Source organism: Nomascus leucogenys, chromosome X (genome assembly GCF_006542625.1).
Source record: "Nomascus leucogenys isolate Asia chromosome X, Asia_NLE_v1, whole genome shotgun sequence".
Taxonomy (NCBI): domain Eukaryota; kingdom Metazoa; phylum Chordata; class Mammalia; order Primates; family Hylobatidae; genus Nomascus; species Nomascus leucogenys.
In genome coordinates, this window is record NC_044406.1 from 121272121 (window position 1) to 121287239 (window position 15119).

A 15119-nucleotide genomic window follows, 5' to 3' on the forward strand; every position below is an offset into this window, starting at 1 on the left:
TCTCCTCGGGAGACAGAGATGATTGGAAAAGCAGGGCTTCTTATTTTTCATGTCATTCCATCTCACTGGTGAGTTTACCAATGCAGGAACAGTTTGTGATGACAAAGATGACAGAATGCTAAGTTGAAGAAGAAAGTAAGTTGGTTGAAAAATACTGTTGGAATTGATTTATGCAAATTTTCTGGGTTGTTTCAGAGCAAGTTTTTCCCCAAACTTACGGAGAGCAGATGGAAAAAGGAAAATAGTTTATCTTTCAACAAGAGAAATGATGGCCCTGCTAAATTTAGACTCTTTGGCTTTAACTTGTGACATCTGGGAAAATACTCAAATCTGTTAATCATTTAGTTTGTATAACCACCTAGAAGAGCCCAATGTCCAGGATAGACCTCTAACATGGGCTTACAAACGGCAGATATTACCAGGCTGATTTAATTTCCTTTAATAAAAGATAAAAAGTCTTGTCAAGGAGAGGAAAGCAACATGCATTGGCTTTCTGGATGTCAACAAGGTTTTTCATTCATTCATTGTGAAGGGCTTGCTAACAAGCTAGGAAGATTTGGACTGGACTGCACTGCTCCTCAGGGGAATGTCCAGATAGGCTGTGGGATGTGTGTGCCTAAAACAGGTCAGTGCAGTGGCTCAGCACCAAGTCAGGGGGACACAACAAGTGGAGCCTCCCAGCAAGAAGTTCTGTCACTGCTGTGTGAAGGAGCCTGGCTTGTGAAAATTCATAATGTACAAGGATTCTTTTTAGTGTTTGGAAAGATTCACTGCCAGTCCCTTTAAATAGCTACTACCCTAAAGAATATTAATCATTCAACTATTTTTTTATTTATAAATAGTCAATTCACATACAGTTTGTAAGGGTTACTTTTCTTGTGGAAAGTTAGGTACAGCTGCCCTAAATATCTTTATCGGTTACCTTGGCTGGGGAAATTAACAGCATATTTATTAAACTTGTACATTATACTGTGTTATAACATTATACCATTTTCCAAATATTAGTAAGGTCACTAACATTTTGGAAAAGGATTACAAGTGACCTTTAGAGATAGAACAGGAGTTTTCAGAAAGGCCTCTAACACCACTCCCACATCCCCTTCGAGGACAGTTGATCTGCTTTTATCTCTTTTACTTGTTCTGAGTTCCTGGCAAGATTTCAATGGAGAAAAAGGCTTCTCTATTTAAAAAAAATAAAAATCAATGAAAATTAATGAATTGGAGAAATGGCCTGGCTAAAATGGGATGAAGTTCAGGAAGGACAAGTATTAGGATACTGCGGGATACTGAAGTTTAGGGGAGCCACTAAATAACACTCCTTCATTTCCCTCCTCCACTTGAAGTCTATTGAGAAATAAGACACAGAAACCAGCCACAGTTCCAAATTACAGCCTTGTTCCTGATCAAAGCTGAAGGAAAGGATATAGCCTACATGTGTGTTCTGAAAAGCTTCCAAGTAGTTCACATATTGACAGACCTACCCTATGCGTCTGTTGTAGGGGTGGAACCTACCCCTTAAGCACGACATGTCAGAGAACATACCAGAATATTCAAAAGAGCTTCAGCAACAGGCCCGCAGAGAGCATGCCAGTTTCCTGTTTGCAAACCAACCAGTCAGATGAGAAGGTGGAAATGTGGGTGCAGAGGGTAATAGAAAATATTGCTTTTAGGCTTTGCCCTTCTGAGGAGAAAAGTGCAAATTCTCTCCTTCCTGTGGTGATGTAAGTGAAGAATAAATAGCTAGTGGCTAGTCGGATCAAGCTGGGACAAGAACCCAGGTCACTGATAGAAAGGCCCATGTTTTTCTGTTGGTATGAAAAGACATTTTTAGTTGACTGTGGAAACTTAAACCCAACCTGAATTAATGTATTGAATTAACATTTATTGAGACAGGTGTTCTCTTTCTGTAAGTCAGATTTACATGAAGGATTGTTATACGGTGTAGAATTATAAGATACATAAGTCTGATTTATATTAAAGGAAGGTATAGAATTATAGGATATAAAAACTGCAAGGGACCTTAGAGTTGGTTTTTCAGCCCTTTCATTCCTTGGGTGAGGAAACAGCCCCAGTGGGATTAAGTGACTTACTCTGGACCACTTGCCAAGCAAGTTAGTGACAGCTAGGAATAGACTAGGTCCTTCTAATTCTTAATTCACTGTTCCCCACACCTAATTGTTCTGCACTTAGATGTCAGGGAAAGTAGGCTTAACTTAAAATGAAATTTGAAAATTTTATTAAACTTATAAACTAATCTAACAAGACATATCTGTGAAGTGAATATAGGCTTACCATGAAGATAGTGCAGGTTCAATTCCCAGACCACCACAATGAAGTGAGTCACAAGAATTTTTTGCTTTCCCAATTCATAGAAAAGTTATGTTTACACTATACTGTAGTTTATTAAGTGTGCAATAGCATTATGTCTAAAAAACAGTGTATACACCTTAATTTAAAATACTTTGTTGCTAAAAAAATGTTAATGATCAACTGAGCCTTCAGCCAGTCATAATCTTTTTGCTGGTGGAGAGTCTTGCCTTGATGTTGATGGCTGCTGAGTGATCAGGGTAGTTGTTGCTGAAGGATGGGTTGGCTGTGGCAATTTCTTAAAATAAGACAACTATGAACTTTACCGCATCGGTGAACACTTCCTTTCAGGAAAGTTTTCTCTGAAGCATGCAGTGCTTTTTGATAACATTTTACCCACAGTAGAACTTCTTTCTATTTTCTTTTATTGGAGTCCATCCTCAAACTCTGCCACTGATGTATAAACTCAGTTTATATAATATTGTAAATCCTTTGTTGTCATTTCAACAATGTTCACAACATCTTCACCATGAGTAGATTCCATCTCAGGAAACCACTTTATTTGCTTATTCATAAGAAACAACTCATTCATTAAAGTTTTATTATGAGATTGAAGCAATTCAGTCACATCCTTAGCTTCACTTCTAAATCTAGTTCTCATGCTCTTTCTACCACTTATGCAGTTACTTCCTCAACTGGAGTTTTGAACCCCTTAAAGCCATCCATGAAGGTTGGAATCACCTTCTTCCAAACTCCTGCTAATGTTGATATTTTGACTTCCTCCCATGAATCACGAATGTTCTTAATGTCATCTAGAATGTTGAATCATTCCCAGAAGGTTTTCAGCTTTTCCCAGACGCATCACAGGAATCACTATCTATAGCAGCTATAGCCCTACAAAATGTACTTCTTAATAGCCTTACAAAATGTATCTTTTAAATAATAAGACTTGAAAGTCAAAATGACTCCTTCACTCATGGGCTGCAGAATGGATGTTGTGTTAGCAGGCATGACAACAACATTCATCTCCTTGTACATCTACATCAGGGCTCTTGGATGGCCAGGTGCATTGTCAATGATCAATAGTATTTTGAAAGGAATCTTTTTTTCTGAGCATTAGGTCTCAAAAGTGGGCTTAAAATATTCAGTAAACCGTGTTGTAAACAGATGTGCTGTCATCCAGGTTTTGTTGTTCCATTGCTAAAGCACAGGCAGAGTAGATGTAGCATAATTCTTAAGGGCCCTTGGATTTTCAGGATGGCAAATGAATGTTGGCTTCAGCTTTAAGTCGCCAGCTGCATTAGCCTCTAACAAAAAGTCAGCCTGTCCTTTGAGGCTTTGAAGTCAGGCATTGACTTCTCCTTTCAAGTTATGAAAGTCCTAGATTGCATCTTCTTCATATAGAAGTCTGCTTCATCTACATTGAAAATCTGTTGTTTAGTGTAGCCAATCTCATCAGTGATCTTAGCTAGATCTTCTGGATAACTTGCTACAGCTTCTATATCAGCACCTGCTGCTTCACCTTGCACTTTTATGACGTGGAAGTGGCTGCTGCTTCTAGCTTCAAAGTTTTCTTCTGCAGCTTCCTCACCTCTCTCAGCCTTCATAGAGTTGAAGATTCATTCCATCAACTCTAGGAAGAGTTAAGGCCTTGCTCTGGATTAGGCTTTGGTTTAAGGGAATGTTGTAGCTGATTTGATCTTCTATCCAGACCACTAAATCTTTCTCCATCTCAGCAATGTGGCTATTTTTTTTCTTACTCCTGTGTTTCCTGAAGTAGCATTTTAAATTTTCTTCAAGAGCTTCCTTTGTATTCACAACGTGGCTAACTGGTGCAAGAAGCCTACCCATCTCAGCTTTCGACATGCCTTCCTCACTAAGTTTAATCATTTCTAGCTTTTGATTTAAAGCGAGAGAAGAGCAACTGTTCCTTCACTTGAACACTTAAGAGTCCATTGTAGAGTCCCTAATTGGCCTGATTTCAATATTATTGTGTCTCAAGGAATAGGGAGGCCTGAGGAGAGGGAGAGAGATAGGGAACAGCTGGTTGATGGAGCAGTTAGGACACATGCAACACTTATCGATTAAGTTCACTGCCATCTTATATGGGTATGGTTCATGGTGCCCCAAAATAATTACAATAGTAATATCAAAGCTCACTGATCATAGATCACCATAAAAGATATAATAATAATGAAAAAGTTAGAAATATTGCAAAAATTACCGAAATGTAACAGAGAAACACAAAGTGAGCACATGCTGTTGGAAAAATGGCACTGATAATACAGGGCTGCCACAAACATTCAATTTGTAAAAAATGCAATATCTGTGTGGTGCAATAAAGCAAAGCACCATAAAATGAGGAATGCCAATATATATAATGTGTGGAAGAGTGGTTTAAATTGGTGGGCTCTGAAGTTAGGCTATCTGGATTCAAATCTTGGCTGTGCCATTTCCTAGTTGTTTGGCCTGGACAAGTTGCTTTCCCAAGCCTCAGTATCCTCATGTATAAAGTGGAGATAATAACAGCACCTACCCAGAGGGTGGTTGTGACGTTCATGTAAGAAGGATGTATATTACATGCTATGCTTAGTATGAGTTCCTAACATATAAGCACTGATAAATATTAGCTATCATTAGTCATCATCATGATTATTTTACCTTGGAGAGACTTAAAATTTGACCTGTGAAGATAATAAACCCTTAGCTTAGGATTCTACCCATCCCAAGTTACTCGTTTGTCCTAAACCTCCATTCTTTAGGCCTCTTGTAGTCATCTTTTACTGTCTATCCTTTGGCCTCATGCTCTATCACCAAGTCTGTCCTATTTGTTTCACATGTTTCTCATTTAACTCTTTCATCTGCATTTCCATCCTAATTCAGGTCTTGATTCCCCAGGTGTGGCTTACTATTCAAGCCTCCTAGCTGCTCCTAGCTGCTCCTCCTCCTCCCCCCCCTTTTTTTTGAGACAGGGCCTGGTTCTGTCACCCAGGCTGGAGTGCAGTGGCATGATCATGGCACACTGCAGCCTCCCCCTCCTGGGCTCAAGTGATCTTCCCGCCTCAGCCTTCTGAGTAGCTGGGACCACAGGTGCACACCACCATACCTGGCTATTTTTTTGTGTGTGTATTTTTGGTAGAGACAGGGTCTTGCCATGTTGCCCAGGCTGGTCTCGAACTCCTGAGCTCAAGCAATGTGCCAGCCTTGGCCTCCCAAAGTGTTGGGATTACAGGTGTGAGCCATCGCGCCTGGCCTCAAACCTCCTAGCTTCTTCTGACTACAACTTCACTGTCCTCCAGGCTGTCCTGTATGTCACTATCAGACAGATTATCCTGTTTACCCCCGCCTTGGATTCTGTAGTGTGTCTGCTGTCTGCTGCTTTAAGGCCAGGCTCTCATACCTGACCTTCAGGTCTTTTAGGAACATCAGTGTCCAATAGAAATATAATGTCAGTCATACACATAATTTAAAAATTTCTACTAGCCACATTAAAAAGTAAAAACAGGTAAAATTAATTTTACTAAAATATTATATGTAACCAAAAATATCCAAGACATTATCATTTCAACATGTAATCAATACAAAAATAATGAGATTTTGGCATTTTTTGTTCTGCATCCTCAAAATGCCAAATGCATTCTATACTTACATCACATCTCGATCCAAACTAGCCACACATCAAGTGTTAAACAACCACATGTAGCTAAAAGCTACTGTATCAGATAGTGCAGCTGTAGAATGTGACTTGCCACCACATAAACAAGACATAACTATGTTTCACTTCTTCCTTGTTTGTTGAAATAGGGATGTTAATGCCATGCCTATTTTATAGGGTTGTCCTAAGCCAATGTGAAGTGTGAAAGTGCTTTGTAAGCAGTAAAGTTCTATAAGAATGTATGGAAGTTATTATCAGGAGTGAAGGTTTTTACTAACATAAGAATACAATATCTTTGGAGTAAAGTAATTTAAAAGAAAAAACCATATTAAGGAGGCAAATTAGCTGTCCTGAATTCATTTGTGAAAAAAATTAACTCTAAGCAATGAATGGAGAGTGTAAATGTATACTCACTATCTCTTTATAATTATCTTTTTGGAAGAAATTTATCACATTAATAAGACTCTCTAAATACTTCAATAAATTTGTGGGCCTTTTTTCCTTCAGCATGTTGAGCAATGGATATAGGGACATTCGGTTCTTCTCTTGATATAGGGAGCTGGACCCCTACCAAAGAGTTCATTGCTCTTGGTAGTAAATGTAGCCTACATACTTTGTAGTACTGAGGTAGGAGTGGCATTAAAAATTTCCCATATCGTCCAATTCATTGCAAAGAATAGGAATTAACCTAAAAACAATGTCAGAGATTTAAATACAGAAACTATTAATATTTGGGCTGGGCGCAGTGGCTCACACCTGTAATCACAGCACTTTAGGAGGCCAAGGCAGGCAGACCACCTGAGCTCAGGAATTCAAGACTACCCTGGGCAACATGGTGAAACCCTGAATATACTAAAATATAAAAAATTAGCCAGGCATGGTGGCACACGCTTGTCGTCCCAGCTACTGGGGAGGCTGAGGCACAAGAATCGCTTGAACCTGGGAGGTGGAGGTTGCAGTGAGCCGAGATCATGCCACTGCACCCCAGCTTGGGCTACAGAGTCAGCCTCCATCTCAATAAAAAGTGAAAGAAAAAGAAAAAGAGAGAGAGAGAAGGAGGGAAGGGAGGGAGGGGAAGGAAGGAAGGAAAGAAAAAGGAAGGAAACTATTAATATTTGTAAAATGCTTTCATTCCATATTCTGTATTCTGACAGATTGATGAATAACACCACTAACAATCAGGACACATTATTTTAAATAAAGATGAGTCATAAAGTGGTACCCAAATCTTATCCTAGCCCTTTACCAAATCAAATAGTCCACTAATTTTTTAAAATTATACCTTGAACTACCACATGGCCCTTCCGGTGTTCAAATTTAATATATAACCTTTGTTACCAGTGTGGAAATAAGTTTGCTAAACGAAGTAACTCCAAAAACAAGAATCAATTTTATATAATGGCTTCAGGGTAAAGGACCCCTGCCCACCATTTACAAGTTTGCCAAAGCCAGAAACTTCAACATAATGCATGACCCTTTCTCTCTCACCTGTCCCTCTAATTAGCTACTAAATCCTTAGGACTCCTCCTCTGAAATACTTCCTTAATCTGTAACCTCCTCTCCATCCCCACTGCCCTAACTCAGCCTTTCATCACTTTTCTCATAAGCTCTTTCAGCAGTCTCCAAACCAGTTTCCCTGTCTCAAGCTTCAGCCTCCCCTCCACCCCACAATTTATTCTCCAGCTACCAGCAGAGATCTTAGTAAAATAAAGATCTGATCCTACCGCTCCCCAGATTTAAAACTGAGTTCTTCCCAGGACCAGCAGATAAAATCCAAACTGCTGAGCATGGTGTACAAAGCACTTTATAGTCAGAGCCCAAATTATCTTAATCAGCCTTGCCTCCTGCCATGTGCCCAGAGCAATGATAATGAGATTACTGGTGATTCTCAAATAAGTCCTATCCTTTTATCTGTTCTCTTCCCTTGCACAGTCCCCTCCACCCCTCACATCAGTGAGTCTCATGATCTTCACTTCATCCCATCAGGCTTTCTCAAATGTCCCATTTTCAGTGAGAAGCCTTCCCTCACTCTCTGGTCACTTGTTCTTTCAGTCTCCATAAGTGCATCTATTATTCCTTTGTGGCAGGAACACCTCAAGAGCTAATTCCTCTCTATATCCCCAGCACGTAGCATTCTGCCAAGTATAGCATAGTTTGTCAGTAAAAAAATTGTTGAATAAATACAAGAAAGAATTGATCCTCTCCTCCACCCAAATGTACACCTTTCTCTTCTACCCCAAAGAAGAAATCCAATTTCCTAATTCAGTGTGATTTATAATCAACTACTGATAGTTCCAGGTATTTGAAAAGATACTTTAAATCATAATGCTTCCTTTTCACTAAAGTTCAGTTTATCTAGGCCAATAAGATTTTCCTTGGGCCATAAAGAGTTATTCTCATTCCCTATATTTCCAGTACTAAAAGTCATATATACAATTTGGCCAAAGGAGCACCTGGAAAGTTTTAACCTTTAAATGCTTTGACCTATAGGATATGTTAGGAACATTAAAATAAAAGACAACAAACTAAGCACATCTTTAATTTCACAAGAATCGCCAGCTATTGGACCTGGAGTGAATCTTAACCAAGATCACCTTCACCTTGTAGGGTTATGCAGGTTGTGTTCTGTTTAACCCTAGGGGGCGCCACTCTCACAGATTATGATGTGAATGACTCTGCAAGGTGATATCATTCTCAGCCTTATACAGTGTCCCTGCTTATCAGATCATCCTCCTTTTCAGCTTAGGTCCTAAGAAGCCAACTGGTTTGCTCAAGGTCACACAGGTATTTCATAACAGGGTTCATAGCCAATAACCTGCCCCCTTTCTTACTTCTCAGTCATTCTACTAATCCAAATTGCTCTGAAAGACCATGAAACCAGAAAAGAGTGTTTGATGTAGTTGCATAGATAATGGACTATATGCCTTCAGCTAAATGTGAAATTCAAATGGTTTGGTTTATCTCGGTATCATTTGCTCTTGTTTCCCACCTCCAGCTGTACTGGCCTGGTTGGCATAACTTCAGCATTTAGCATATCACACTGCTGCTCTCAGGCTCACCGAGACTCAAGTGGCTGTTCCACTCTGTTGCCACTCTGTGCTGTCTTCTCTCTTTCTTGCTGGCCCATTCCTCTGTGACTTCCTGTTAGCTGCCACCTTCTTCTTTTAGCTTCTCTTCTCAGGATTTTTTGCTGCTTTGTTTTTATACCCACCTCAGACCAGTCAGCACGATCCTTTCCTTCCTTCTATTCTACACACCAATCAATCACAGCATGTTGGCTGTTGACCTTGGATCTTTGGTTGTTTGCTGCTGTTCATAGCTGCTGGGCGTGGCTAGGGGATGCTGCTTCTTTGCCAAAACTTTTTGTTTCTTTTTCTTTCTCGCCTTATTCGAGATCTTGGGCTTTCTGAATGCTTGAAGATGCCAGAAGGGTTATATCCAAATAAGTGTGGCTCTATTCCTATTATTCCCTCTTTACTCTTGCTTAAAAGTGAAAATATTGCTTCAGTGGAAGAATCTTGGTTAGAAGAATTAATGTAGCTCAGACAGTCAATATAGCTAATTGTCTCTACCAAGGACAATGCATTTAAAAAATAACTACTCCTTCCTCTGCCCCTTACTCCATGCTCACCATCAATGTCAAACTAGGGTAGCAGGTGTGTTGGCAGGTTTGGTTGAGCCTGAACAGAAAACTGGACCTCTTGAGCCACAGTCCTTCAGCCATAATGGACGAAGTATTTTTTGCTTCAGTTCTTTGCACTTGATCATTAGAGCTAGCAGGTCTTTCCGAAACTGCTTGCTTTAGTTCTACCCAATCATTGAAGATATAGAATAGAATTAGGTTAAAGAGTGGTTAATTTCTTAGAGTTTAGATACTTGCTGCTTAGTGGTTGTTTGTACTTTATGTATTGTTCATTGTATAATCAAGAAATTCTTTGTAAATGTTTGGTTTGCAGGCTGGTTGGAAGGAAAATCATGCAACATTCATGAGCGAACTAAAAAATCTTCAGGCTTCTGGACTGACTACTCTTGGTCAGGCTCTAAGATCCTCATTTGATTTGTTAAATCTCAATAGATTAATATCTGGAATAGACAATTATGGACAGGTAAAAAAAATTTGAGTGAGTACGGCTAATTTATTTTGGTGGCTTGGGGTAAGAATTTAAAGTTGGGCATGGTTACTAACTTTTCTGCTACTTTTCATAACCTCCAAAAATGAGATTCATATTACCTTTTAAATATATACTTTTTAAAAATCCCTCTTCTTTTGGTTCTTGTATATGGCTTGATAATAGAATAGCTAAAATTGTCTACCATGAGATAATCAGATGTTTGAGAATGATGTGAATAAACGGCTGAGAAATATCGGAACAAGACAGTTGGAAAGAAACTTGGAGTGTCCTTAACTCCTCTGCCCCTCCCAATTTGATGAAAAAGCTCTAGGATAAGAAGGCAGAGTAGCATTTGCTGTTGCTCCCATTGTCCTTTCCTCCTCTAAAGTCTGTGCTCACAGTAACCAGAGTCACTCTCCAGGTTGCAGCACGCAAGTCACTAGTGTCCTATCTGTGCCAGGATTTTGACTTAAGTGAATGGATTCATGAGGGTGGATCATAATGCCAGTAATCTTGTAATATTATTTTGTGATTACTTGGAAAGCAGAGTGAGAGAGGTATTTGAATGTTAATGGTTTGGGGAGTTCCTGAATTATAAGAATTCCTCAGTTTATACTGAATGTTACCTCTTCAGGGGTTGTTATTTTTATTCCCACCCATTTTGTTCCCTGATCATTTCTTCCTTATTTATCCAGACAAATTTTATCATATTCTTGAGAGATCATTGGCAAGGCAAATATAAAAGTTTAAATATACTTCTATTACTTTACATGGCTCTAATGCTTTTAAAATGTATTTTAGGGGAGAAATCCATTTTTTTTAGAACCATCTATTTTAATTACCATCACAGATGGAAACAAGTTAACAAGTACTGCTGGTGTTCAAGAAGAGGTGAGATTTTTTTTTTTTAATTTTGTTTAAATGGCAGGGAACATGCAGCTATTTCTGTGGGAGGCATTTCCAGTTAAGAGTAAGTTTGGTCAAATCATCCATCTTGGTAATCCTTGAAGACTGCTTAATTTTATTGAGTTACATGAAAGAAAAAGTCAACCCTTTAATTCTTTCTTCATTTTTATATGGTTTGTTATGATGAACCTTTTCACATTTTTGCCTTATCAGCTCCATCTTCCTTTGAATTCCCCTCTGCCTGGAAGTGAACTAACCAAAGAACCTTTTCGTTGGGATCAAAGGTTATTTGCCCTGGTGTTGCGTTTGCCTGGAGTGGCTTCTATCGAACCAGAGCAACTAGGGAGCGTACCAACTGATGAATCTGCCATCACACAGATGTGTGAAGTCACAGGAGGTATTGGCAATATTTAATGTTTCTGAAGGAAAAATTCAGAGCATAGAGTGTATTTTTCATTAAATGCCATATCCAGTCTTTACTTGTTTTCCTTCAAAGCCTTTTAACTCTGTTGCTTAAGGTCATCATTGGTATATTTGCTGCCAATGTAGTTATGATTATTTCAAGTTATATTTTAGTATTTTAAAATGCTTATATTATGAAATTATATTTTATTTGATCAAACTTGTGCTATTTATTTTTCCTTCTGGGATAGGTCGCTCCTACTGTGTGAGAACACAAAGAATGTTGAATCAATGTTTAGAATCTCTAGTTCAAAAAGTTCAGAGTGGTGTAGTTATTAATTTTGAAAAAACAGGACCAGATCCACTTCCTATTGGAGAAGGTATAGTAGATAACTTTTTTAACCCTAAAGTGTTATATAAGAGACTGAGAAGACATTAAATAAATTATTATAGACACAGTCTTCACTATCCACGTGCATTTGAGTGGTTACAAACATCCATCCAAACAACTACCATACATTCACTGCCTATATATATGTATCAGGTGGCCAAATTCTAACAACTTTAATTTCATGTTGAATGTTCCTAAGAACGTGTTTCCTTTTCCTGGTGCATTTTATATTCCCTGGTCCCAGTCTTTGGATGGCACTGACTCATTCACCTCTCTATTCACAAAATGTCTGGAGATTCACTATGGTATGCACTTAAATAATAATCTGGTTTTGGTTTTGTGAGTGCCAAATATGCTAAGCCATCTTTATGAAATATGTGTTAGTTTCTGCACCTCAGCAAGAAATTATGAATGTTTATCCAGGAACTGCTCATCTTCTCTAAGATACTACACTAGTATTTTCCCGGTCACTTTTTTGCTCTGAAGTTAAGAGTTGAGCAACCTTTTCTCCAAATGAGATTTCACAGAAAGTTCGACATCCAAAAGTTGATGAAAGTAGGGTGACTTTTGCATAGGGGAAGTTAAATCGTAGTGAATCTCTAGATGGTTTGTGAATGGATGTTTGTAATCACTTGAATGCAAATGAATTTCAAAGGGATCAGGGAACTAAACAAGCACCATGGTAATTGCTAGACTTCCATGGTAATGCACTGCAAGAACAGAGCTCCTAGAAAGTCTATGTGTATATGTATGTAAGTGTGTGTATATATATATATATATATATACACACACACACTCCATTATTATTACCACAGTGCTTGTCCAGCCTGATTTATATGTTTTAATTGCCTTGACCAAGAACAAGGGGGTCAAATGCATAAGGGCAGAAAGCTACACATTTCTGCCTGAAGCAGTGGATCCTGTGGCTCCTGATCTTTTGTTGTTGTTGTTATTGTTGTTGTTTTGCCCTTTAGTTCCCCATCCTTTTGTGAAGCTGTTGGAAAAAATATAGACCGCTTTCCCTATAAATACAGACATAAGTGACACATTCACAATTTTGTGTATAATCTCAGGGGTTTTTTGGACCTCCAAGTTAAGAACATCTGCCATAAAAGACTGAGGCCCCACAGCCTATTTTAAATTAACTGTGTAGGAAGGGCATGTTATACTGCTAGCATCCAAAATTTCATGCTCACTATCTTAGCATAAACTGGGAACTTACATATTGAAATCCTAGTGGGATTTGGTGTCATGTAAATGGCTCAGATTTTTTTTCTAGCTCAAGTTCTCCTTTGTCCAGAGTCCTTAACCTTTCAGGTTCTGATGAAAGTTAAGAACCCTTTGCTCAGAAAAATGCACATTGTCAGAATTGTGAGCTCAACTTCGGGGGGGTCCTCCAAAGCCATTATACATTTTTTTCCCTAGTGCACAGTGGACCCATTAAATCTCCTAGTCTAAAGAAATTACTTGTTTAAAGTAATGCTTAAATAAGTTATTCAAATGACTGATAATTTAAGAAAAATGAGACTCAAATCATTAAAGCATATCTTTTACAAATATTATCATTGAAAGTTTATATAACTCTGCCTTGCCCTGATTTGGGGCTGGGGGGGGAGAAGAAGGAAGGAAATGAAATATGCTAGTTTAAATCATTGAAATGCATTCAGGATACATTATTCAGCATTATACAACACCCATTGTCCATGGAATTTTGATGGTGGATGGAGAAACCATAGTGAATTAGTCCACAATAAACTTGATGTGTTTGCTTTGTGCTCCCCTCAACTATATACACATTGTCTGCATTTCTTCTATCTTTAAGTGAATTTGGCTAGTTTTTACTTTGCCTTTGTGGTCATTGGGTCTAATTGTTTGGCAAAGAACACTTTTTCTTGTATTTGGAAATAGAAAGAATATATGTATGGAATTTATGATCTATTTTTGTCAGACTCCAGGAATGTAAAAACTATACCAGGGAATCAACAATTTCATTTGCCTAATTTAGTAATTGAATTCTTGAAAAATAACTGTAGTGTTTTGATGTTTTTAATTTATCTGTATGAGTCTCAGAAAATTTAAAACTAGTTTTACCATAGTTTTCTGCATAACTGCATATTCTCTTACTAGGTTAAGAATGGTGGGGTGGGTGTTGGGTTAGAAGACATAGATTAGATGAAAAGAGTTGCTAGAGAGAACGTTTAGAAATCCTAGTAGAGTCACTTTTTTTTCTTCTTCCATTTTTCATGAATCATTGTTCTTGTTTTATTTTGGACTTTGCTTTCAGCTAGAAAGTTTGTACAAGAAGATCAGCAGCTGTAAAAAGAAATTCACGCCTTTGTTTGTCTTTTGTTTAACTTTTAGATGGACTTATGGATTCATCTAGGCCAAGCAATTCATTTGCTGCTCAGCCATGGCATAGTTGTCATAAACTCATTTATGTACGACCTAACTCTAAAACTGGTGTTCCTGTTGGACATTGGCCAATTCCAGAATCTTTTTGGCCAGATCAGAATTTACCTTCACTAGTAAGTGTCATAAAACAAAAAGGTAAACGTCATTCTGGATTTTCCATTTTCTGATTACAGTGAACCTTTTAAAATAGCTTTGAGGCCTTTATGCCATGCCACAGGCAAGTAAGTCTTCCCTCCTTTGCCTTCTATCTCTTACTGGAAGTCTAGCTTTGTGCCTAAAAGCAAAGGAGGACTTCCTTTATTTTCTGATACTTGTCATTCTTCAGTTGCATTTGCCACTTGAGCTGCCCTTTTTGGATGTTAAAACATTGCTGTTTTTGATGCTGTTATAATCTGTTACTTGGTTTTCATTTCAGAGCAGCTGACTTGATTTACGTGGCAAACACAACATCTAAAATGTACTGGCCTTGGTTTTCATGCACAGCCTCAGGAAGTTTGAACATAGTTTACACCTTGGATAGGTTCTGGGAACATATTAAAATCATATTCAAAATTCTACTTCTTCCTACTTTTCATCTTTTTGTAATCAATGGACTTTTGTAGCTATATACCTTTCAATGATGGGTAGTTAAGCAATATTTAAAAAATAATCTCTGAGCAAGGATTTGTCTTTTTGGTCACTGCATTTGATAGGAGAGGCTTTGCTATTACAGTTGCTCCCAGTGCCAGATCAATTGGCTTTTTTTTTTTTTTTGGAGGGAGGGCAGTGTCTAGTAATAAGGGAGATGGTATGAAACCCACTCTCTCTTTTGTCTTCTTTCCCCTTCCCCAAATTGTAAGAGGGCCTGAGTAATCTCCCTTATGTGGGCTCAGGAGGGGACACAAACAAATCACTACTTCTTCTATTTAACATCTTCCTAGTTCAGTTCATCTAT

The 15119-nt window shown here is 38.3% G+C and overlaps 1 protein-coding gene across 10 annotated transcripts in view; it reads left to right on the plus strand.

The window, feature by feature from the left end:
- The window catches only part of INTS6L (integrator complex subunit 6 like), a 59165-nt gene that overhangs the window by 15505 nt on the left and 28541 nt on the right, over nucleotides 1-15119 (plus strand). For 8 of the 10 annotated variants that reach the window (XR_004028701.1, XR_004028700.1, XM_030806877.1 and 5 more), the window contains exons 3-7: nucleotides 9919-10068; nucleotides 10876-10965; nucleotides 11194-11377; nucleotides 11634-11762; nucleotides 14135-14298. Coding sequence is in view for 8 of the 10 variants with exons in the window: in XM_030806877.1 (XP_030662737.1) it covers nucleotides 9919-10068; nucleotides 10876-10965; nucleotides 11194-11377; nucleotides 11634-11762; nucleotides 14135-14298 (717 nt within the window). In the remaining 2 variants the exon portion in view is untranslated. Of the gene's footprint in view, nucleotides 1-9918; nucleotides 10069-10875; nucleotides 10966-11193; nucleotides 11378-11633; nucleotides 11763-14134; nucleotides 14299-15119 lie in introns of those variants that run through there. The other 2 variants (XM_030806875.1, XM_030806876.1) reach the window with 2 other exon arrangements.